We start from the raw sequence: 26,834 nt of genomic DNA, 5'->3' as shown, positions 1-26,834 counted from the left end.
GACACCTGCATACAAAAAATAGTATATGAGAATATGATATCTAGTAGATACAGAAGGCACAGTTGAAGTCCCTAAGCATGGGGCTTAGCTTCTTTAATGTTAGCCTGGATCTTTGTCTATCTGGACCTATGACCTATGAAGGTTGGTTTTTTTTTTTTCATTTTAAATTTTGTCTTATTTTTTGTTTGTTTGTTTGTTTTTGTTTTGTTTTGCGAGACAGGGTTTCTCTGTGGCTTTGGAGCCTGTCCTAGAACTAGTACTTGTAGATCAGGCTGGTCAAATTTTATCTTATTTTGAAGATAAATTCTTGTAGAGTATCTGAAAATGACCTTGAATTTTTGTCTTATTTGTTACTATTGTCTATGTGTGTGCACATGCCACAGAAGATAACTCTGGGAGTAGGTTCTCTCAGTTCGTCTCTCAGAGATAGAACTCAGGAAACCAGGCTTATATCATTAGGCAGCAAGTACCTTCGCCCACTGAGCCATCTCACTGAATCAATCTTGAACTTTTTTATTAATTAAATTTATTCATTTATTTTTACATCCCAACTGAAGTTTCCCCTCCTTCTTTTACCATTCCCTCCCCCACCTCCCTTCTGTCATCCCCCCATCCACTCCTCCTGTTTCTGTTCAGAAAGGACAGACCTCCCAAGGGTGTCAACAAAGCATGGCATTATCAAATTGAGATAGGACTAAGCTCCTCCCCTCATAATAAGGCTGGGTAAGACAACCCACTACAAGGAATAGGCTCCCAAAAGCCAGCCAAAGCATCAGGGACAGGCTCCACTCCCACTGCTAGTTGTCCCACAAATAGACCAAGCTCCACAACTTATAGGTATAAACCATGTTCCCTAAAATTCTTTGAGGGCCTCAATAGTATTTAAGAATGTCAGGCAGACTAATTGCGAGGCTTAGTGGTGGGATGCCTGCTTAGCATGGAGGAGGTCCGAAGGTCAGTCCTCAGCACCACAAAACAAAACAAAAGATGTGCAAGCCAGGCATAGTAGCACACGCCTTTAATCCCAGTCAGGAGGCAGAAACAGGTTCTCTGTGACTTTGAGGCCAGGCTGGTCAACATAGTGAGTTCCAGGACAGCCAGGGCTATGTAGAGAAACCCTGTCTCAAAAACAAACAAACAAACAAACAAACAAAAAATACCCAAACCAAACACACTACAAGGCAATGTGTGCTGGAGTTAGCAGGCACTGGCTCATGAAGTCCAGCTCTACATTTAATGACGTCAGTTATTAAATTAATGTGCAGTTGGCCATTGAAGAAATAAGTATAAAACAAAACAAGCCAATGCTCTCTATATACCTGAACCATTTTAAAGCTGTTAACTAAACATGTATCAAAATATCATTCCATAACAGAATGCTGAGATCAAAATGTTGGCAAAACTCTGGACTAGTGAGTTTAAAAGATGAGTATTTAGAAATATATTCACTGGGCTGGAAAGATGGCCCAGTGGTTATGTTCACTTGCTGCTCTGCAAGATGACTTGAGTTTGGTTCCCAGCACCAACACTGAGTGCTCAGAACCATCTGTAACTACAGTTCCAGTGGATATGATATCTTCTTTGACCTCCACTGGCATTATACTCATGTGTACACATACGGACATACATATGTACACACACCATTATAAAGTGTTCTACCTGGTGGGGATGTGTGATGGCTGTGTTAGGAGTTGCTAATAGTATCACAATCTGGAGAAACGTCTAACTGTCAGATCCAAAGAAAACTCCATTTCTCCAAATTCCAAAAGGCAATCCAAATATCCACAAATGAGCTCAACCTGAACTATAGGCAGATTCCTGGTGGTTAGATAAAACCCAGCATTCCTCCAGAACTTGTGAAGCTGGTTCCCCTCTACTAAAAAGAGTCATTCCCCTTATCACGTGCAGAAGGGACAAATGGCTCCCTGTGGTGTCTGTTAGGACACCAAAGCCCATGCTGGCCTCCAGACTCCCTCAGCATCACAGGTAGCTGTTACACATGTTTGATTGTTTTTGAGACAAGTTCCCACTATGAATCCCAAACCAATCTCAAACTGTCAATCCCCCTGCTTCAGTCTCCCAAGTGCTGAACTACTGGTTCTTGGTTACCACCCAGTCTTGCTTCAAATAATCAGTCATCTCTCTTGAGGGATGGAAGGTGGGAGGCTCTTTTAGGAGCTCATTCTGATAGTAAATCTTGTCTATAACACGTTAACCTAATATATCAAAGTTTAAGATGTTGGTGGATTGTTTAGACTTTGACTGCATAGGAGGCTCAAAGGAGAGAATACAATTGTTTGAGGGGACCAGATTATTTTTTTCCTTAATAAAAATTATTATTTATTTTTCTTGTTTATTTTTATATATTTGAATTACAAACAAGATTGAATTACATGAGGATCCCAGTTCCTCTCCCCTCCCTCCTCTACCACCCCCCCCAACTAAAATCCTACCTGTCATATGTCCTTTTTTCTACTCTACACATGACTCAAAATTTCTGCTCCCTCATGACCTCTGCATCCTTCCTTTTCTTCCCTTCTCACTCTCGTAGCTTCCTCTCCCCCTTCCCATGTTCACAATTTGCTCAGAGGATGGTGACCCTTTCCCCTTCTCCAGGGGACAAAGTTTGTCTCTTTTAGGGTCTTCTTTGTTTACTAGTATCTCTGGCAGTGTGGATTGTAGGATGGTAATCCCTTACTCTATGTCTAAAATGATGGGACCAGATTATAATAAACGGTGAGGGAGTGGGTGGCAGGAGGACGTGTTAACCAATGCTATCCCTTCCCACCCAACCATAGGAGAAACAGGGATACATAGTAACTCAGATCTGCGTCCCCATTTGTTAGTTTTACTGATTTGGATGGTTTTACAGAAGACTGCCAGTGTCCCCTACACTGCTTTTATTTTGTAATATAATGAACATGGGGAGAATTGTAATCATTGACTGAAATGACTTTGAAGGACCACACAGCAATGTAATGTCAATGCAAATGCTATTACATATACCTTTCATCAAGATATATACATGTCCTGCTCAGTTATGTTAAAGATTCCCTGTAACGATAACTCTTTCCGCCAGCCGCCTGAGTTCTGTCCCCACGTTAGAGCCCCCCCCCAAATAACACACAGAGTCTTATATTAGTTACAATGCTTCTGGCCAATGAGTAGGATTTTTTATTTGCTAGCTCTGTCTTAAGTATCAACCTTAACCATTAAGGTTTATATATTTTATAAAGATGTATCTTATTGAGGACACCAGTGGCATGCATCCTCTCTTCTCTGGATCACATGGCGACTCTACCCCTTTCCTACATTTCCCAGAATCCTCCTTCTCTCCTAGTCCCACTTAACTTGCTCCCCTATTGGCCAACAGTGCTTTATTTATCAACCAATAAGACAAACATATACACAGAAGGACCTCCCCCATCAATCCCCAAAAGATCTCTCTAGGTATCAGCAAATAGTAGCTAAAAGGCCACTGAAATACTAGATTGTTTAGTCTTTAAGAGGAATAAAGAAGGAATGGAGAAGACAGAAGAGGACATCAAGGAAGCTCAGTCATGTTGAACGTCTATCCCAACGCCGATGTACTGTGTAATGTTACAGATCCCTTTCTGGATGACTGACCTGTCTAAGATTGCTCTGAACTTGCCCTGGCACTTGTCTTAGGGTGGGCTTTGTGGATGCATAGCCTGAGGAAGGGGTTCTGATAAAAGTTCCTTATAGGGACAGCAAACACCATTCAGGAAAAGTCACAAAGAAGGGAAGGATCAGAACAGGAGTGAGCTGAGCAAGGGTAAGTGTCCAGGTAAGGTGTAGGGTGGAAGAAGGGACTGTCCTAATTGGGGTTTCTATTGCTGTGAAGAGACACCATGAACATGGCCACTCCTATAAAGGAAAACATTTAACACTTCAGAGGTTTACTTCATTATTGTCATAGCGGGAAGCAAGGCAGGATGCAGGCAGACATGGTGCTGGAGGATATCTGAAAATTCTTTTTTTTAAAAAAAGAAAGATTTATTTATTTATTATGTATAGTGTTCCACATGCATATATGCCTGCCTGAAGAGGGCACCAGATCTCATTACAGATGGTTGTGAGCCATCATGTGGTTGCTGGGAATTGAACTCAAGACCTCTGGAAGAGCAGCCAGTGCTCTTAACTTCTGAGCCATCTCTCCAGTCTGAGTTGAAAATTCTTACATCTTGACTCACAGGCAACAGGAAGTGGTCTGAGATACTGGGTGTGGCTTGAGCATATATGAGACCTGAAAACCTGACTTCAAAGTGACACACTTCCTTCAACAAGGTCACACCTTCCAATAGTGCCACTCCTCTTGGGGGCCATTTTCTTCCAAACCACCACAGGGACCCTGGAAAGAAAAGATGAACACTGTCTCTAGACTATCCAGTGGGCAGATCCACAAAGACAAAGTCAAGTCTCAGGAGAGAGGCACAGCTGTGAAATGTTAGCCATGGCACTGAGCAGCGCAGGATGACTTCTGGGCCTATAAAAGGCATCAGGGATGGGCAGCAACATCTACCACACTGCTTGAGATGATCAGTGGTGACTTTTTTAAACATAGAAACATTCTGTACACTCTATGTATTCCTAGTACTTATCAAAGTGCCTGGCCGATGGCATCTTTTAAATTTTGATAACCAGTGGCACAAATATGGAGGTCAGAGGATAACTTTATGGAGTCATTGTTTTCCTTTCACATTCACACAGAGTCTAAGGATCCAACTCAGGCAGGCAGGAGTTGTGTGGCAAGCATCTTTACCAGCTAAGAGGCCTGCAGTGATTGGTTTTTTAATAAATTGCTTTATCCTTTCACATTATGAATTAAGGGATGCCCATTAAGTTTGAAGAGGAATTTCTTCTGAGAGCAATCTAAATTTGGATCTTATTTTGTACCTCTGAGAAGCGGCGTTGTGTTTTCTTCTCTACTCTTCCTCACAACCTCAGTGGCTATGTATATTTTATATTCTCTCCATATCTCAACGGTGAGAGGAAGGAAGTGTGGTCTTGTGGTCGGAACAGCAGTTCGAGAATCCCCACATGCAAGCCCTCTCTTTAGTTCTGGGTGAGTGGGAAGCCACCAGACCCCAAAGCCTGCAGTGTTGGAAGAATAATCTGTATGATACACATTTGACTTCAGATTTATATACCTTTCATGTTTTTCTTTTATTGTTTTGTAGGAGGCACAGAGGTCCTTGTGTTCACTGATAAGCACTCGGGGAACAAGCAATGTTAAATAGACAGGTTGTTTCTTCAAAGGGAGAGAAGTATAACCTGCCCCCCCTCCCCCAGAAGGCTGGGAGCGGATGTGGTCAATAACTTGCTGAACTTTATGCTATCTGTGCACCCCAGACCACACTGGATCCAGTCCCAGACTTTTATCTTGAGCTTGTTTATCTCAGCTAATCTACAGAACCCATCCTTATGGAAGAGATCACTTGTACTTTACAAGGGGTTTTGAGGTAGCCATGTCCTAAGCATTGTTGTGTACATGGGATCAGGTTAATATTGCCATGAATTCTTTTCACCAAATTGTGCTGTGCTTCAATATGCCTAAAATAAACGACTCAGAGTCAGACTCTCCAAGTTTGAACCAACACCATCTACTGAGTTGAACCAAATTGCCTTCTTGACTCTGACAGACACTTTTACTGCCCGTGGTGTTTGCAGAGACCACCCAAATTATTTTACTTACAATAAATAATTGTAATAATAACAATGAATACTAATATATTTAATACTTTATTAAATAATTTAAATAGTATATAGTAATAGAAACAATAAATAATAATTGCTGGAGATTGAACTCAAGGCCTAACTTGTGCTAGGCAACTATGCTATAACTTCCAGTTCTGTCTTTTAGAAAAAAATTCATCTAGCCCATCGGTCATGGCATATGCCTTTAATCCCAGCATTTGGGAAGCAGAGGCAGGTGGATCTCTGTGAGTTCAAAGCCAGTCTGGTCTACAGAGTGAGTTTCAGGACAGCCAGAGCTGTTACACGGAGAAACCCTGTCTCGAGAAACCAAACACTCATCATTATTTTGTGTATATGTATGAGCATATTATACTGTGATATATGTTTGTCAATCAGAGGGCAATTTGCTAAAATCCTTTCTCTACTTTCATTCTTTGGGTCATGGGAATCAAACTCAGATCACTAGTCCTGGAAGCAAGCACCTTTTCCGGATGATCCAACTTGCAGGCCCTGTTTTTTTCCCCATAACTTTCTTTTTATATTAAACACTGTGTGGGAAAGCTATCCAAAGCAACTGACAGAGATAAAAGCCCAGAGAATGTTCCTAGGATCTCATAATCTAATGTTCTTTTATGTTTCAACAAGATTTCTAGTTCCAGAGAAGCTGACTGGTCGATATTGTCTCCCTGTTTGCAGCCATCAAACATGTTCACGGAGCATGGGGCTGGGGGCTGGATTATGAACAAGAAACACTATTATTCTGGAGCAATAGAGACCAGTTGCCCAAAATACTGTGGTATTAAACTGTATCAGGAGGCATTAAATCATAAGAAAGGACAAAAATATTTTTGCATAGGGAATATAAGCCCCAAACCTCTAATGGAATTAATTGCCTAATTAAAACGTTGCTCATGAATCACATCTAGATTAAATGGCTAACTAATAAATGCTTCTATAACCACAAGTTATGGCAGGTATGTAGCTCATGAATAACTACTAGGCTCCACCAGAGCTGAGGACAGTTTCATGTAAGGAAAATGAGGTGAAACTCTGAAAACAGAGAAAGAGAGGATTTCTGAAACCGACTTTGCATGTAAGGGTGTGCACACTGAATATCAGTAGTGAGTGAAGTGGGAGGGAAACCTGGGAAGGAGGCAGAGCTGGGGGTGGGGAGTGAAAACTAAAGCTGAATCTTTTGGAGACACCTAAATGGAAACTTCACAGACCTCTGAGGATAAATCTATTCCAAAAAGTTTCCCTATTCTCTTGATGACTACCTAGAACTCAGATTTCCCTCCTTGGAAGGAAGCTTGAGATGTAAAGGCTTAAAATAATTGAATTATATAAAGGCTTAGAGGAGGAGAAATGTTTAAGGACCTAAGAAAGTAACTTAGGATATGTGACATAATAGTTATCTAGATATCAAAGAGCAAGTTATCAAGATCTGAAATAAAAAATAATGCTCTTTCATGTACATTACAATAACCAAGAAAGAGCCACGCCGTACACCATCTATTTGCTGTAGCACTTCACTTTCTATTTCAACTTCCTCGCAATGCTGTTTGGGCCATTGTACATCACCATCCTGCCTGTCCCACAGCCACAAACTCTCTTCCTATGGGAGTTAAACCATGAGGCTTGCATCCTTGGGACCATTCGCTCAGAATGGTTTCTTCGAGTTCCATCCATTTTCCTGCAAATTTCAAGATTCCATTGTTTTTTTTCTGCTGAGTAGTACTCCATTGTATAAATGTACCACATTTTCTCTATCCATTCTTCGGTTGAGGGGCATCTAGGCTGCTTCCAGTTTCTGGCTATTACAAATAATGCTGCTATGAACATGGTTGAACAGATGTCCTTGTTATATGAATGTGCTTCTTTTGGGTATATGCCTAGGAGTGGAATTGCTGGATCTTGTGGTAGACTCATTCCCATTTTCTTGAGGAGTCGCCATACTGATTTCCAAAGTGGCTGTACAAGTTGGCACTCCCACCAGCAGTGGAGGAGTGTTCCTCTTTCTCTGCATCCTCTCCAGCATAAACTGTCATTGGTATTTTTGATTTTAGCCATTCTGACAGGAGTAAGATGGTATCTCAGAGTTGTTTTGATTTGCATTTCCCTGATGGCCAAGGATGTTGAACACTTTCTTATGTGTCTTTCAGCCATTTTAGATTCCTCTATTGAGAATTGTCTATTTAGTTCTGTACCCCACTCTTTAATTGGATTGTTTGGTGTTTTGGAGACTAGCTTCTTGAATTCTTTGTATATTTTGGAGATCAGCCGTCTGTCAGATGTGGGGATGGTGAATATCTTTTCCCAGTCTGTGGGCTGTCGTTTTGTCTTGCTGACTGTGTCCTTTGCCTTACAAAAGCTTCTCAGTTTCAGGAGGTCCTATTTATTAATTGTTGATCTCAGTGACTGTGCTACTGGTATTATTTTCAGGAAGCGGTCTCCTGTACCAATTAATTCAAGGCTATTTCCCACTTTATCTTCTAGTAGGTTCAGTGTGGCTGGGTTTATGTTGAGGTCTTTGATCCATTTTGACTTAAGTTTTGTTCATGACGAAAGGCTTGGGTCTATCTGTAGTCTTCTACATGTTTGCATCCAGTTATGCCAGCACCATTTGTTGAAGATGTTCTCTTTGTTCCAGCGTATATATTTGGATTGTTTGTCAAAAATCAGGTGTTCATAGGTGTGTGGGTTAATATCAGGGTATTGGCGACATCTTGAAGAGTCTCTGCACTCACTTATTCATGTCATCATTGCTCACAATAGTTAAGAATCGACACATCCTAAATACCCATCAACAAACAAATGAATATCAGAAAATGTCACACACACACACACACACACACACACACACACACACACACACACACAGTAACATTCTTTACTTTAATTTTTAAAAATCTTTTATTTTATATCCTTTAGAAGGGAGAAAGTCTGGGATGATACCTCAACCCTGCAATTCTAGATTTGGTGAGGTTGAGGTTCTGGAGGATTGTGTGTTTAAGTCTAGCCTGGGCTACATATCAAGTCTCAGGACAACTCAAAACAAATAACAAGTAAAATCTGCCCTGGATAGTCATGGAGGACATTCTGTTTCATGAAATAAGTGAGTCACAAAAATAAAAATATCTTGTGATGTCACATCTGAAATCTGAAAGATTAGTCTCATAGAAGCACCTCATAGGAAAACCTTTGTAGGTAGCTACAAAGGTCAGAGGGTTCGGAAACAGGATTGTGCAGGGTTAGAGTTTCATCCATGTAGGGCGAGTGAATGATGAGTCTCGAATGCACAGTACAGTGACTATAGTTGAAAATAACATATAATGAATTTTCTAATAGAACAGCCCTTAAGTGGTTTCAACACACACACACACACACACACACACATACACACACACACACACACACACACACACACCACAATGGACATGCTACTTAGCTTGTGGCAATCATCTCCCAACATACAGGTTACATCATCACATAAGACCTTCAGTGTAGATAGTTTGTTAGTCATACCTCCAAAAAGGTAAGGGAAATACACTCATCAAGGAAAACTGCACCATTGCCCTTGTTAGGCAGAGATACGGCCAGATGGAGAACTCTACTGGGCCATCTGTCATATCCTGGCACAGCCAGATGGCAAATAGGTTTTGGGAAAGGACAGTTGATTTTTGCTGGCTTCTCTCTCAGCAGAAATTTTACCTAACTTTATCCTACACATCATTCCCACTACCCAACCCTGCTCTCTTGGTCTCTTACTTGCCTCAGAGAGCTCACGGCTGGAATAGTCTTCATAACTGAGATCAGTAGATCAGTAAGTTGGAAACATGAGGTCATGGCTATTGGGTGCAGGGATGCGGGGGAGGAATGAACATGGAAATATGGTAGGTTTTCCCTAGTGATTTTCATAATGGTTTATTCTCTCCTTCCAGGGCACACATGAAGACTCCCAGAGCCCCCTTCAAAGATAAGCTGGCATTTGATGAGCTCTAGTCACTGTATCAGAGGCAGAAGTGATATGTGTCATTTCTAACCAATGAGAAGTAGAACCCTTATCCTATATCCCTACAAGCCTTGAGTTTCACAAAGAGTAGCTGTTAAGATGAAAAGGAAGGAAGGAAGGAAGGAAGGAAGGAAGGAAGGAAGGAAGGAAGGAAGGAAGGAAGGAAGGAAGAAAGGAAGGAAGAGAATATCATACCAACTATGCACTGTTAATTTGTAAGCAAAAGTAAGACATTAGAAAGATTCATTGCAAGCATTCCGTGAGACACAGATTCAGTAAACTCTAATGGAAACTTCCTTTATTGATGTTGTGGGTGGCATGTACAGGTGACCAGGATAACAAAACCAGCTTCATAAATTCTACTTCACAGTCCTAGAAGCACCATGGTCCCTAAAATACCTGAATAAAAATGATTCTCACTTGGACCTGTTGATGCATGCCTTTAATCTCAGAACTTGGGAGGCAGAGGCAGGTGGATCTCTTTGAGTTCAAGGCCAGTCTGGTCTACAGAGTGAATTCCAGGACAGCCAGGGCTATACAGAGAGACCTTGTATCAAAACTTAAATTAAAAAGCCTCCTCCACATTTCTGTTTCATCAAACATGGTAGGTAGAGAGGTACAAATAGACAAAAGAACCCAGGCTTCCCTCTCCTGTGCTGTTTGCCCAGTCTCCGGTCCCCTGGATGCCTACACCTGTGTCACGCTTTCTTGTTGAACTATCTTTGGACTGCCAGCCAGCAAATAATGACCTGGAGACTTTTTTCTTTTCTTTTTTTTTTGTTTTTGTTTTTGTTTTTCAAGACAGGGTTTCTCTGTGGTTTTGGAGGCTATCCTGGAACTAGCTCTTGTAGACCAGGCTGGTCTCGAACTCACAGAGATCCACCTGCTTCTGCCTCCTGAGTGCTGGGATTAATGGCGTGCACCACCACTGCCCGGCTGGAGACTTTTTTTAAGGTTTTTTTTTTTTTGTGTGTGTGTACAGTGTTCTGCTGGCATGTATCCCTGGAGGTCAGAGAAAGCACCTGATCTCATTACAGATGGTGAGCCACTATGTGGTTGCTGGGAATTGAACTCAGGACTTTTGGAAAAGCAGCCAGTGCTCTTAACCTCTGAGCTATTTCTCAAGCCCAACCTGGAGACTTATTATTAATTATGAAAGACTGACCTTAGCTTAGCCTTTCCCCCAACAGCACTCATAACTTAATTAACCCATTTTTTTTTTAAATCTGCTCTGTCACGTGGCTCAGTTACCTCTTCTTTGGACGGACAGCTGACTTGTTCCAAGAATGCTGGAAAAATCTCAGGCCTAGATTCCTCCTCCCAGTTTCCCTCTCTTTACCCAGAAGTCCTGTCTAGCTATTGGTCATTTAGCTCTTTATTAAACCAATCAGAAGGCACCTTAGGCAGACATATCTTTACAGTGTAAACAAATATTCTGAAACATATACCCCTCTCCTCAAATTGCTGACAGTTTCTTATTAGTAATTGATTCTCTCTCTCTGGGAAGATGCACATTTGGGTACAGTAAGGGTCTCCCATTGAACACCACAAGCAGGAATTTCCTCAGAGAGCTTTGAACACTAATTGTGGTATTGTGGGTAGTCTGACCCATTAAATGGATGTTTTGCTAGATGTGGGGATGGGGCTAGGAATCAAGGAGTATTAGCAGCTTGCCCCAAATTGGGAAGTAGAAGAACTGATCATTATTCGTAGAAATAATTTTATGCTAGCAGGGATAAGGGGGCTGGGGTATGAAGGTCTAAAATCACAGCCCTCCCATCTTTACTCTTCAAACTGCACATCTCATCTATACATGAAGTTGTCACCTACACAAGAAGTTGTCACCTACACATGAAGATGCCACCTACACAAGAAGAGCTGCAAGCTGGTGGTGACCTGAGAAAGTCCCAGGAGTGCTTAGCAGTAGCCAAGCTCTCCCCAAGGCCTGGACATTATGGAATGTCCATTGTGGAAAACTCTAGAAAATCTCTTCTTCTATCCCCCCTTTCTCAGCTAGAGGAGGACATAAACCTCCCTTCCTTAGTTCCAGCTTTTAATATTTCCCCTTCTCCTGCTCTCATGAATTGCAGTCTTAACCAAGGCATGGAAGAGACGGCATCAAACCCATGCTTGTCCACAGGACTGGCCCTCTGTTCCCATGTGCATCCTAACCTCCCTATAAAGACACCAGTCATGTTGGATTGAGTGCACCCAGTGATTTCATTTTACCTTCACAGCTACATCACAGACCCTGTCTCTAATTACAGTCGCATTCTGAGATGCTAGGAGTTAGAGCTTCAGCATATGAATTTGGGGGAAGTGCATAATTCAGCTCATATCACAATCCATTCCCAACAAGATGGTGATTACATATCCTGCTCAAGCCACCTGCTGAAAGCCACCAAAATTCCACTTAGAATATGCAAAACATCTTTTTAAAATTCATTACAGAACAGAGAAAAGAACATATGCATAGGCCCCAAACTAAACTGAAATGGAGACCCAGATAAATAACAGGAGCAATGAAACTGACTACATTTGCAGGCTCTTTTCGGAACCCATTTAAGTACTAAGACTTGTTTGGTTGTGCTTTGGGGTTTGGTTTACCTGTATGCTTGGATTTTTCTTTGGGCTGCCAGCTCACAAATAATGACATGGAGACTTCCTATTAATTATGAAAGCTTGGTCTTAGCTTAGGCTTGTTTTTAACTAGCTCTTATAACCTAAATCAACTCATTTCTATTCACCTATGCTCTACCACTTACAGCTCATGCTGCTTCTTCCCTGTCTCCCTGCATCCCTCATGTGCCTAGATTCATCTCCTACTTCCTCTTTTTCTGCCTGGAAGTCCTGCCAATGCCTCCTGCCTAGCTATTGGTTACAGCAATATATCTACACACAGTGTATATATATCCCACAACATAGCTGAGCATGATGGCACATGTTCTCAATCCCCTCAGAAGCAGGCAGATTTCTCTGTGAGGCCAGCCTGGTCTACATAGTGAGTTCCAGGCTAGCCAGTGCTACACAGTGAGACTTTTTAAAAATAAGTTTCAAAAAGTTTGTGTTTTTATTTTGCTGTTTTTAATTTTCTGGAAACAGAGCATTTGTAGTTATGAATAAATCTCAATTAGGCGTTCATCCCTTAAACCAGTGGTTCTCAATCTGTGGGTCATGACTCCTTTGTGGGCCAAACAATCCTTTTACAGGAGTCACCTAAGACCATCAGAAAACACAGATATTTACATTATGATTCATAACAGTAGCAAAATTGCAGTTATGAAGTAACAATGAAAATAATTTAATGGTTGGGGTCAGCACAACACAAGGAACTATATTAAAAGGTCACAGTGTTAGGAAAGTTGAGAACCACCACCCTAAACCTTCAGACCTAGAATTTAAAGTAATCTAAGGTTGGGCTAGCTCCCAGGGGGCCAAGAGACATGCCCTGATTGTTAAATTGCTCAGGCAGAACCATGGGGGAGCATGTGCAGGTAGGTTCTTTCTAGAAAAGTCATTTAAGTCTAAGATGTTTTCTCCCCGAGACAAAGTCCCCTAAACTATCAGTACAAGATCATGAAATATATAAAATTAATAAAGAAAGCATTTTACATAAGAGGCAGCAGAAGCCATTAGTAGAATAATTCTTTCACAAAACATCAAACTTTTTAAACACAGAAATAAAGGAAGTAGGCTAGTATGTTAATATTACATGATTGAGCTCCAAAAGGCCCTACGCTGGACCACAGACTACTGACTTATCATTGTGTCTTCAAAAGTTGGGAAGGCAGTGAGAGTGTTCTAGGGTCCACAAGAGCCTCACTTTTATGAGCTAATCACCAATGAAAGGTTCCACCTCTTTTTGTTTGTTTAAGACAGGGTCTCTCTATATAGTTCTGGCTGCCCTGAAACTCACTATGTAGCTAGTCTCAGAGATCCATCAGCCTCTGCTTCCCAAGTGCTGTCTTTAAGGGCGTGTGCCACCTTGCCCAGCCAGCCTCCACTTCTTAACTTTACTGCATCAGGTGTTAGGATTTGGGAGGGACACATGTATTTATTCCATAGCAACGTGAAGCAATAAAAGACAAGTTTAAAACACAGACATGGGGGCTCAGAAGTTAAAAACATGTTTTCTTTGAGTAATAACACCCATAATTTGAGATATTATCTGAGATATTATGAACAGAGAAAGCTGAAGAGAAATGTGGAGTTGCCAGAAGAGGCTAAACGTATTTAAAACCTAATCTTTCTTATTTATGGGAAATATATTCTAAGTGTTTACATCAACAGTATGCCAAGAATTTTAGAAATTCTGAAATGCAAATGAACAAAAAAATAGATAAGCTGTAACCAATAAGCTAAAAATGACCTTAAATAGAAAATTGACCAGCCTTGCAAGCAATCAAAAATTACAAGACAGTAAGTGAGAAGCTAAAAATGGCTTAGTAGACAAATAGAAAACTATTCAATCTTACTAGCTATCAGGACAGCGAAAATTATATTCCATTTCATCCTAAAGTTTTATAAGTTCTCTTAGAATTAGTTATCATACTTGAAGCTAACCCCTAGAAAAGAGATGTCATGTTTGTTATGTTTCTGGCTGGGCTAAAACTTCAGAGAATCTGACTTATATAATTAGGTCCAGTAATTCCATTTCTGGGAATCTTCTGTGAGAAAAAATCTGAATTAAACATACAAAAGATTTGGGTACAAAAAAGGGAATGTGGCTAAAGAAAACCTTAAAAAAATTAGAAATGCTCTTTTCTTTCTCCTCTTCCTCCCTTCCCATGTTCCGTTCCATTCCCTGCCTGGAAAATTCAATTAAAGAAAAAAAAAAAAAAACAACCTATTACTGGGAGCCAGCAAAGTGGGTGTTCTGTGGGATGAGATGAGGAGAAAGAACTGGTAACATCCATCCAGGATGGTAGTCCCAGGGAGGGGGGAAAGGAAAGTCCTTGTAGATGGTGGCTCTGCACAAATGTAAGTAGGAGGAGGGAATTTATATGCACATTGTAATTGGGGTTCCAGAGCCCTGGAAGGAGGGATTTGCAGGGTGAAAAGGTGGCCTGCAGTTAGGAGAACTGGTTCTATGCAGAAGCATTGACCAAAAGAGTGTGGCAGCGCTTACACTAACAATTTTAGGATTCGTTCACCATTAAAGTGTCAAGTGTCACAAAGGCATAACCAGAGGTAACCTAAAACAAATGAATATTTTATTCACTGGGACAGCTACTGTGACCACATTATGGGCTAAATCAACAGGCTTTTATAACTCAATAATATTGTTTGCTGAGCCACGACTTTGAAAATCCCTAGCTTAATAGCAAAGCCTTTGAGGAATTCTGTACATTGTAGACACTAGACACTGTACTCTCTACCATATGCCTGTGTGACCTTTTCAGACTCATTTCACTAGAGAGTCTCAAATTCTATCTTCTTTTTAAAAACATTTAGTTCTTACGTGTGTGAATGTTTTGCCTGCATGCATACATATGCACTGCATGTGTGCCTGATACCTCTGGAGGCCAAAAGAGAGCACTGAATCCCCTGGAACTGGGGCTATAAGCAGTTGTGAGTTGCCATGTGGCTGCTGGGACTTGAACCCAGATCCTCTGCAAGCACAGCAAGTGCTCAACCATTGAGCCATCTCTCCAGCTCTCTACACTCTTTAAAAACATATTTTTAAGATTGCCATGGTGTCACACAAACTTTTGATCTTGGCACTTGGGACACAGAGGCAGGTGGATTTCTGTAAGTTCAAGACCAGTCTGGACTACACAAAGAGTCCTAGGCCAGCCAAGGCTATCTAGTAAAACCAAAAAACCAAAACAAAATAACTCCCCCCAGGAACAAAACCAAATAAAAAAAAAAAACCAAAATCTGAACAAAGATCTGTTTTCATTTTATCACGTGTATGCATGTGTGTCAGTGTGTGGTGAGTATGCTTGAGCACAGGTGCTCAAGGAAGCCATTGGTCCTTGAGCTGGGGAAACCAGAAGTCCTGAGCCTGCCACCCCGAGCTCTGGGAGCTGAACTTGGATCCTCTGCAAGAGCAGTCAGTATAGGCTCTTAACCGTTTCTCCAGCCCCTCTTCCTATAGTCTGAGCACATCACAACAACTGGCAGACTTCTTCTGACCCTTTATATTGGCTCAAATCCAACCTCCCCCTAAGAATTCAAATAAGTCTCCTGTTTTCACTGAACACACACACACACACACACACACACACACACACACACACACACACACACACCATTCACTCTGGCTTCTATACATCAGTGAGGAATGCATAGCACACACTGAAGAATTCATAAAAAACATGTACACACAGAGGCTCCCTTTTAATGAGGAAGGCTATACCTACACTTGATCTTAGCACAAAGGCTGAGAAGTGGTGGAACGATTATTCATGACACAGCAGATACACTCTAATGACTTCATACTTGTCTGATTTTGTTAATCACGGGACAGGGTTAGTATTCACACTTTGCAAATGAGGGAAGAGAATCTCAGGGAGGCCATATCATCCTCAGTTATTTAAAGAGAGAATGGAAAATATGTAGATCTGGGGGACTTCAAAACTTGGGCCATATTATTATGCAATACAGTTTTTCAGTGTCAGCAATAATCATGGTACACTCTAAAGGCCGAGCTTGTTGCTCTCTTGAATTAAACTCTCAGTACAAAGACAGAATCTTAGATATGTATGTATTCTTGGCACCTATACAGTATCTGGTGATAAAGGAGCCCTGCATTTTCTTCTAGGATGAATACACAATGATTGCACATTTAACAGTTCAATAACAATTCCAAGTACCCTGTGATAGAATGTGCAAGTATGTGGTTCAGATGGTAAGCAATTTCCCAAAGACTTGAGAATTAGAGATCCCTGCTCACTATAACATTTTCTGAAGGTTTTATTGTGGTCTGGAACTACATCTTATCTTAAAATGAGAAGTTGATCTGATGCTGGGAGAAAAGAAATGGATTGAACAGAGTGTGTTTACGACACATTAGGGGGCTCAGTCTCAATATAATGCAGAGAGAAACGAAAAGTCAGATTTGATCTGAAGGATAGAAGCAGTTTGTGGAGTCACACTGAGGGGTTTTTTGTTTTTTGAGACAGGGTTTCTCCTTGTAACAGCGCTGGCTGTCCTGCAACTCCCTCTATAGACCAGGCTGGCCTTGACCTCACAGAGAGCTAACTGCCTCTGCTTCCTAAGAGCTGAGATTAAAAGTGCACACCACCACCACCTGGCAACACTGAGGGGTTTGTAAAGCAGAGGGAAAAGACTAAAATTGTGACTTGAGGTTTCAGTGAAGCTTCTGTTCTAGCATGACCAGTACATTAAAGCATTCATGCCTTAAGTTCTAGCTACAGAGTTGTTTCTTACTGGCATTCTAGTACTTGACAAGATTAATTCATGTGGAAAGAATTTATTATGCCATCAGCATATAGTAAATGCACAGTAAATATCAGTTATTGGTATTTAATTGTTATTAATGGGGGCTCCCAGCTAAAACTGCATTGATAAGAAGTGTTCTAGGATTATTTATTTTGTCACATTTGGGAGGCTAGACTGTGAAGGCAAGCTGGCGTTGAAATAAGGCTGACCTACAGTCTTTAAAGGCATAGGTTAGAGTCCTGTGAGTGGGAGACAATTCTGAGACATGAGCTGAAGGCAAAAATGCTAGAATTTAGGAAGTGGACTTGTGTGAGAATGGAAACATGGTCTCAGGCCTGTTTGGTAGACTGACCATGTCATTGAGGAACCCTTGGCTCTGAGCCATTCAGATGGCTCTGACCTCACTTCCTACCACTTGAATACACGAAAAACAATACCCACTATCAGGTTTTCCTACACCTATTGCCTAGAACAGGAGTGGTACCCTGACTGCGGTTGGCCCCAGTAATCACAAACTGCACATCTCCAAGAGCCGAAACCTGTGGGCGAAAGGTCTTTAATGCAAGGAGCTCAATTGCCATCTCTAAAGTGAGTTTTGTGATCTATGTTTTCAGACGAGCTCCAGCTTGTCCTGACAACCATCTCCAGGCTGACTGGGGGGAGGGGGACGGAAGAGGGCTGCACTGTAGACATAGGTCTGAACACAGTACTGGGTTCTCCCTGCATTGACCATTGAATAAAGTGTCACTTCCAGAGTTGACACGTGACTGGTTCCTACTGACTTTCCTTTTGTGATGTGCAAAACACTTGAAATCACTGAACTTTGTGGTGAACTTTACAAAGTGATTTTAAGTCATGTTCTGATGCCTTTAATGATTAGTTTTGAAATCACGAATTCAAAAACACGACTATTTTTAGTTGAGTTAGTGGCTATAGAACATGAGATGTGTGTTTGTATTTAGAGACTCAGTTTTCTCAGCCCATGTGTGTTCGACCCAGCAACTTAAAATGTTGGAAACTCAGCAGCCACCACAGGGCAGCCTGAGACAATGGCTCCCAAGTTAGGTTTCTGATGCTGATCAAGATTAAAGACTGTGCTGTGTGTTGGAGGTTCATGCCTTTAATCCCAGCACTTGGGAGGCAGAGGCAGATGGATCTCTGTGAGTTCAAGGCCAGCCTAGATTGAGTTCCAGCACAGCCTCCAAATCCACAGAGAAACCCTCAAAAAAAAAAAAAATCTCAAAAAAAAAAAAAAAAAGATTAAAGACTGAACATGCATGGGAGTAAGCACAAAGTAGACGAAGCTTTAAGAGAAACTAAGGTAAAGTGAGAGAAACTCCCGAGATTGCAAATGGAGCCAGAGAGAGGAAAACCCATTGCAGTGGTTTGTTTCTGGATTTTATAGGACTCATTACAGAAACTGGTCAAAGATGAAGGCTTCTGCTGGATTGGTTAGCATTCTGGGCTATCATGAACCCACAAGTTCTGTGCATGTTCCCTTGGCCCAACCATGTGCTCATTATCTACCCAGTCAGGCGTGTTTGAAGCCCTCCTTTGTCTGCCTCTGACTTAGGCTTTGTTAACTGCTGACCTTCACTGGCTACTACCTAGCCTTGGCCATCATTGTTAACTGACCTTGCGGGGTGTCTGACTGGCTGTTAAACTTTGTTTTCTTTGTTCTCATGTTCAGGTGGCCAGCTTTCCCTTGGACCTAACTCTGACATAGCTACCAAAATGCAGCTGCTAAAAAAAAACACTTCTCTGCACAGACAGCCTTCAACCCCGCTGTGTATGAGGCCTGCTGGGTGCTTCAGTTTGTGTGTCTCAGAAGACAAATCAGGTCACTCTAGAGCCAGGGCTTCAAACTAAGCCTTAAAGTCATAGCAACAAATGTATGGGGTCAAGAGTCCAAAATATCCAAAAGAGGCAAAATTTTGTTGAAGTGTCTTGCACTTTTTACAATACCGTGATAGAATGCAAACGCACACATAGGGTTAAGAGTGGTTTAAATAACACATCCGTATGTGCTTACACCTGCAACTAAGATTAATAAGGTGGTAAATCATACACTGCGGCTTTAAAACCCTTGCAGGAGCCTTTCCAGGAAGCAGAGAGCTATGATTTTGTCTAATGACAGGCACTAAAGCAGGCCTATGACAGGGTTGCATTCATTGGATACAATAGGCTTTCTGTGTCCCCAGGACTGTCTTGAGACACAATTACCTACCTGGGGCAGGTGGACTGACTCGCTGGAGAATGCAACTTGCAATGGAGCCTTGTTTTTGTCTTGAAGCTCAAATCAGAAGTGAGAGAGTGGCTTGTTGGTACTGGGCCAGGAAGGCAGGGATAGCATTCTAGAGAAAGCTGGCAAATGAGCACAGTGCCTGGGGGCCTGAACTCAGTTGTTTCCTAACATTCTGGCAGAAAATGACCATTCTTTATAAAGTAAAAAAGACTTTTCTTTTTCCTTTTGGGGCTAGGATGTTTTATGTCTAAAATTAACATAGTTTATGTTCCAAGAACATTTGGGTCTACCGAACGCTATTCTGGGCAGCCTTACACCTCCCCAACCCCTTGGAACACAACCTCCATTCACAACCACGAGATGAAACTCTGCCCTTTATTTTCAAGGTCAGAAAGATTCAGACTTCAGAAGGGTGCTCAGGAAAAGCCAATCTTTTTGATAGAAATCACGAAACTTGTTACAATACTGTGAGACTCCCACAGGGTTTTGGCACTCTGGAAGTCCCCTAAATTTTTATAATGGTATTTCCCCAAAGCAATAAAGTCAGGCTCCTTTCCCTAACTCAGAAATATTTTCATCCATATATAAATTCCACAGAGCTTTTGATTGACTACTTCATGCTGTTAAATTAGCTCAATAGTTTCATTGAAAAAACTCTATCAACTATTCTATTCCAAAACAGTTTATATATGTCAACAGTTTGAAGTTTTAAAGTATTATGAATATTAGTAATTAATTAATGTAATAAGATTACTAATATGCTAAAACAAAATTCTACCTAAGTAGCCAGAGTTGCTGGGCGTTGGTGGCGCATGCCTTTAATCCCAGCACTCGGGAGGGAGAGGCAGGCGGATCTCTGTGAGTTTGAAGCCAGCCTAGTCTCCAGAGCGAGTGCCAGGATAGGCTCCAAAGCCACAGAAAAACCCTGTTTTGAAAAACCAAAAAAACAAAAACAAAAACAAAAACCTAAGTAGCCAGAATTTATTTATGCTATTTGAAAAGCCCATGTTTGTATGGGTATATGGTGTGTGTGTGTGTGTGTGTGTGTGTGTGTGTGTATACAGTTATGCATATATAGATATATTTAATTCAGGGGACTGAGTCATTTTACTGGACTGCAGTAGCCAAGACAAGACCTCATCAGAGTGAAGCCTCTCATTTTAGGAACTCTAGAACAACAACAGACAATGTGGTGTTGGCAACAGACAGGCAGGGAGGGCCAGGTGTCACACCCTGTGTGATAAGAAAGTCCACTCTGTTCTAACTCTATTAGGAAAGCGACTCTGGAATAACCAATCTGCTTCTTGTTCCTTTTATGCTTTCTTAAGACATTTTCTGTCTCAAAAGCCACCCCCCTTGACTCATCTCATTGGATAACCTTTTCATATGAGACGAGAATCACTAATTTAAAGCTAATTAGATTGTCAAATTGATTTTTAAATTTTTTATTATATATGTATCATACAATTATCAGAAGCATATTAAAAGACAGATATAGAATTGCTATAAAAGATAATTTAAGTAATCTTAAAAATCAATCTCATTAACCTTTTCATTTGCATTTAGTACTCATGTTTATTCCTTATTTGATAACATGGTAAAATACTGTCTGGGGGACATTTTATCCATTAAACAGTGGAAACATCCTTTGCAACACTGTGATTCTCAGAGTATCATTTGAGGTTTCTGCTCTCTTCTTCATTGTCTCACTCTGTTTTTAAAACAGCTGAATACAAGCACTGCTTGGTGGGGCTGGGAAGATGTCTCAGGGGTTAGCAATGCTCTCTGTTCTGGCAGAGGATCCAGCTCAGTTCCCAGCACCCTGTTAGGTGGCTCCATCCAGCTCTGGGGGGCATCTGATGCCTCTGACTTTGGAGGGCTCCTGCACTCACATGCACATACCCACATCCACACAGATAGATACATGTAATTTAAAAGAAAAACAAATCTGACATGTTCCACATAAGCTTGTATACACAATCTGGATTTTTGTTGCTGAGTGTATGTACCCACAAGGATCATGGGGGCTGGAGAGATGCCTCAACAGTTAAGAGAATGTACTGCTCTTCCTGAGGATCTGAGTTCAATTCCCAGCATCCATTATCAAGTGGCTTACAATTGCCCGTTACCCAGCTCCAGGGGTATCTGACACCTCAGACACCTGTGGGCACTTGCATTCATGTGTCATGTGTATACACACACACACACACACACACACACACACAATTAAACTAATAAAATAAATCTTAAGAAAAGATTGTTTCAAGCCGGGCATTGGTGGCACATGCCTTTAATCCCAGCACTTGGGAGGCAGAGGCAAGCAGATCTCTGTGAGTTCGAGGCCAGTCTGGTCTCCAGAGCAAGTGCCAGGATAGGCTCCAAAGCTACACAGAGAAACCCTGTCTCGAAAAACCAAAAAAGAAGGAGGAGGAGGAGGAGGAGGAGGAGGAGGAGGAGGAGGAGGAGGAGGAAGAGGTGGAGGAAGGGGAGGAGGAGGAAGAGGAGGAGGAGGAAGAGGAGGAGGAGGAGGAGGAGGAGGAGGAAGAGGTGGAGGAAGGGGAGGAGGAGGAGGAGGAGGAGGAGGAGGAGGAGGAGGAGGAGAAGTAGTAGTAGTAGTAGTAGTAGTAGTAGTAAAGTTTGTTTCAGATAGGCAGCAGTAGCGGCCCACACCTTTAATCTCAGCAGTTGGAGGAGGCAGAGGCAGGCAGATCTCTGTGAGCTGGAGGCCACCCTGGTCTACAGAGCAAGTTCTAGGACAACCAGGGCTACACAGAGAAATCCTGTCTCAAAAACAAACAAACAAACAAAAAATAGCCAGTCAGTGGTGCATACCTTTGATCCCAGCACCTAGGAAGCAGAGGCAGGCAGATCTTTGTGAGTTCTCAGCCAGCATGGTCTACAAAATAAGTTTTCAGGCCAGCCTGCTATTACACAGAGAAAACCTGTCTTAAAAAACAAAACAACAAAAACAAAATTTCCCCCAAAACCAAATTATTTGTATACGTATAAGTTGTTTTCCCTGCATGTATGCATGTGCCCCACATACATGCCTGAGGAGGTCTGAAGAAGGCATTAGATCCCCTGGGCTTGGAGTTACAAACAACTGTGAGCCATCATCTATGCGCTGAGAACAGAACCCTGGTCCTCTCCAAGCGCTGTAAGTGCTTTTAAATACTGAGCCATAGTTCCACCCCCTTTAAAAATACAGGTTTTGTTTTTTCAATTCATACGTGTATACAATGTATCTTGATCATTCCCACCCAAATTCCTTCTCTGAGTCTCTCTGCCCAGTCACTCCTAATACTTACCCGCTCTGCTTTCTGTATGTCTTTTTTATGAAGTGATAATGGAATGCCTCAAGCATCAAAATATCACCACAATCTTATTAGTTCGTTATTAAGATCATATTGAAGTGTGGTATTCAGATTGCCCAGGGCTGTGGCCTAAAATGAACGCTCTAAGACTTTGCCTTACATTATTTTCCAGTAGGTCTGAAATAGACTCAGAATCTTTATTTTAGTGACATTGTCATGCTATTTTTACTTCCAGTGAAATGGAAGAATCACTTATTTGAAAGGTACCCATTATATGTCTTTTCTCATGAATCAATTTCATAGTTTTATGTTAAACTTTTAAGTCTCTTAGAATGTTTATACTTTAAGACCAGAAAAACCTACTCCTGCTGTAGGTGTCTTTGTATTTCTAAATGATATTCATAGATGATATAATTAAACAGAACCAGAATGGGAAACAAGACTGCATAAGATGTGGAAAGACTTTATCTAGTAAGAGGAATCCTGGGTTGTAGATGCCTCTCGTTTTCAAGCGCTGTTACTGGGGCAGAAACATCTGCAGTAGGAGGTTCTCAGACATGAGTAGACGGAGGGAGATGCTGCAGGTCATCTGGGCAGATGAACAGCTAACTTGTAATGTCTGGAAGATCACCCTGTACCAAAAGAGGCTTTTAGTCTGACAGAATTTTGTATCTGACATGACATTCAACTCACATTTTGGGACTGACTCCTCTCACCCCAAATTTAGTCTTGGTTTAAAAATATGAAGGGGGGGACATGCCTTTAATCCACTATAACTTCACACCTTTAAGCACTTGGGAGTCAGAGGCAGGTGGATCTCTGTGAGTTGAGGCCAGCCTGGTCTACAGAGTGAGTTCCAGGACAGCCAAAGGTACACAGAGAAACTCTGTCTCTAAAAAAAGCAAAAAGCAAAAAAACAAAACAAAACAAAAAAACAAAAACAAAAACAAAATGAAGAACTAGGCATGGTGGCTGATGCCTGTAAAATACTAGCATGTAGGAGGCTGTGGAAGGAAGATCACAAAATCAAGACCAGCCTAAGCTACACAGAGAGCACTGATCCAGCCTAGGCCACAAAGTGAAACTTTGTCTCAAAGACAACAAATAAGAAGGAAGAAAGGAAAGGAGGGGGAGGGATAGGTGAGAAGAGAGGAAAAGACACTATCAATACCTTCCTACCCACAATCCCACTGTTCATGCTTGCTGAAGAAAGAGAGGATGTCTGACTGAAGGTGAGTCCATCACATGTTCCCTTGGGAGAATTTGAATCAAAAGGCAGAGGTCAAGGCTGTTTCTCCCGGGCAGTGTTCGGAGATACGGGTGCACTGAGACAAACATTACTACTGTAAATCAAAGACACATGTATGAGTGAATCCCCAAAGCCTTGGGAAGCCAAAAAAAGGATTCTATCAAGCAAAAAGCAGAAATGAGGACCATCTCATCCTCTGAATGGTAGTTGTCAGATGAGTACATATCCTGAGATAGCATTCTGCATTTTAAAACCACCTTCCCTGAGATGCCTACCTGCAATCTTGGAGCTGAGGTGAAATTTTGGTTCCCATCAACAGTCTAATTAAGACAATGATGTACTTAACAGCCACAATTTCAGAGTAGTTAAGGAAGGAAGCACACTTCCTGTGTGTGTGGACATGCTCAACTTCCTGTGAATTCAGGTAGTGTTGAAGCTCAAGCTTACAGCATCAAAAAAGTAGGAAGTTCAGTCAGTTAAGTCATGAATCCAGGGCAAAAACATTCCAAAAGAGAGGGCTTGGATGCAGGTCATCGGTAGAGTGCACACCCAGTACACACAAGGTCCTGGGTTTGATCCCCCTGGAGTTGGGGGAGGAGATACTCTTAGGCAAGATAACATACTACTGATAGAATAAAGTATAAAATGAAGGGCATTCATAACTACCAGGTTTTGGGCTACACAGATATATGTATGTATGTATGTATGTATGTATGTATATTTTCCTAGTCTTACTAGTTGTAATTATAGCTTTAATGTATTATACTATTGACATATATTCACTTTTTGATAATTGATCAAAATATGGCTGAGGTTATACTTTTTCAGGGTTAGCAAAGGTATACCTCTGCACAGTGGACTGAAATTAGATTTTTAAAAATGTCTTACTGTCTTCATCTAGTTCCATTTTACTTTCTCCATCTCACTGCTCCTAGCAAAGTATGAATTCCAAAGGAACTATGATGGAAGTGCTGTGCTGGCCAGAACACCAACTGCTGGCTGTCACTTTAGAAAGCTCACTTGTAAGAGATATGCATTGCATTAGCACAGGTAATGGCCACTCGTATCTCTGCACCACTAATAAGGAGGAATTCAAGTCTAGCTAGACTGCATAGTCAATAGAATGTACACAGGAGAGTGGTGTGTGCCACTTCTGTATCATGGGCTTCATTTACTCTTTTCTCTCCTAATGAGCTGGAGGGAGCATGTTCTGAAGAGCAATTCTGGGGCAGAAAAATGAAGCCAACACCCTAAGGCTGACAAAGCAATAACCTCATTCTGTTACTGAGCCACCCGAGGTCTTTGTATTTGTGAGCCTCTTTTGTTCATAACAGAAATTTATAAAAGTACAGAACAGGGAAATGATAGATACACCACTGTATAGTGAGTGAACTTAGATCAAAGGTGGGTAATAAACAAAAGTCCTAAGAGGTGAATGTCCACTAGTGTAAGTGAGATCTTTAAGAAAGGAATGTGCTGGCCAGGTGGCAGTGACACACACCTTTGATCCCAGCACTCAGGAGGCAGAGGCAGTCGGATCTCTTGTGAGTTCTAGGCTAGTTCTGGTCTTCAAAGAAAGTTCCAGGACAGTCTCCAAACCTACAAAGAAACCCTGTCTCGAAAAACCAAAAAATAAAACAAACAAAAATTGTTTGTTACAATACAATTGATGTGTATTTACCAATAAGCAAATGAGTGTTGGTGCTGTTATCTCCTCTTTATGGCTGGACATTTAATTCATCCCATGATCTCATTCATGGCTGATGCTCAGTAAGTATTTGGATGTTTGCTTACTGAATCACATAGGGTTAAAGAGCACCAGCTTTTGCTAGAAAATATGCCTTGTGAAACCGACAGATGCTGGAATGATCCTGAAGCACACTGTCCCATTCTGTGTTTAATGAAAAAATGGCTTAGGGAGTCTTCTGTACTCTGGGTCTTGAAATTGAAAGGCACTTAAATTTCACTTTGAAAAAAGATGCCTAGTCTTGGAAGTCATAGACATGGAGCTGTACTGGAAAAATATTATTTTATTAACTTGTTGGCACATACAACATAGAATGACTTTGTTCTGGCAAGAGTGCTTCATTCTGGGAACTCATCTCTCCCTGCAGGTCTTACTCAGGAAGCAAGCTTGGGAGCAAAAAGCAAATAACACGTCATAAAAGCCCTGTGTGCTCTGAAGAGCCAGAATTTGCCTAGGGCTGCTATGGAGTTGCAGAGGGCCTCTGTAAACACAGTTTTCCCAACAGGACAGGTCTACTGAAAACATGAACTCACAGCAGCTTCGGCTGCATGCAAAAAGCCTAAGAAAGATCAAGACAGTCAAGATTCCAACATGGGTTTTGGGGAGGAGCTGATGGCTGCTGGGGTAGGGATTTGACAGGCTTCTTCAGGTAGGTTGCCCCCACTCCAGTGAACGGCATTATACCCATGCACATATCCACAGCCACAATTCAACTCAGTGATTATACAAAAAAGTATATATGAAATTGGGAGAAAGATCTGGGAGGGGGGATCTGAGAGGAATTGGAGGGGAGGGACTATGGGATGGCTCATTCATATATATAATATATATATATATATATATATATATATATATTATAATGCATCATTTGGAAAAGTAATACTGACACTGAAGAAATGTCTCAGGGGTCAAAAACACTTCTTGTTATTCTAGAGGAACCAAGTTTGGTTCCTGGCACCCATATCAGGTGGCTCAAAATTGCTCTGACTTCAGCTCCAGGGATCCAATGAGCTCTTCTGACCTCTATGAGTACCCCCTACACACACACACACACACACACACACACACAGAGAGAGAGAGAGAGAGAGAGAGAGAGAGAAAGAGAGAGAGAGAGAGAGAGAGAGAGAGAGAAGTGCACACAT

At 41.5% G+C, this 26,834-nt stretch overlaps 1 protein-coding gene across 3 annotated transcripts in view; it reads right to left on the bottom strand.

The window, feature by feature from the left end:
* The window catches only part of Septin11 (septin 11), a 149,953-nt gene that overhangs the window by 7,789 nt on the left and 115,330 nt on the right, over positions 1-26,834 (bottom strand). For 2 of the 3 annotated variants that reach the window (XM_027388444.2, XM_027388443.1), the window contains exon 10: positions 23,199-23,328. The exons of the other annotated variant lie outside the window; for it this stretch is intronic. In XM_027388444.2, the coding sequence (XP_027244245.1) occupies positions 23,214-23,328 (115 nt within the window). In that variant the 3' untranslated portion in view covers positions 23,199-23,213. Of the gene's footprint in view, positions 1-23,198; positions 23,329-26,834 lie in introns of those variants that run through there. 3 annotated transcript variants of the gene reach the window in all.

Source organism: Cricetulus griseus, assembly GCF_003668045.3.
Source record: "Cricetulus griseus strain 17A/GY chromosome 1 unlocalized genomic scaffold, alternate assembly CriGri-PICRH-1.0 chr1_1, whole genome shotgun sequence".
NCBI lineage: Eukaryota > Metazoa > Chordata > Mammalia > Rodentia > Cricetidae > Cricetulus > Cricetulus griseus.
The sequence above is the reverse complement of the archived record's forward strand: the minus strand, read 5'-3'. Positions and strand labels throughout refer to the sequence as shown.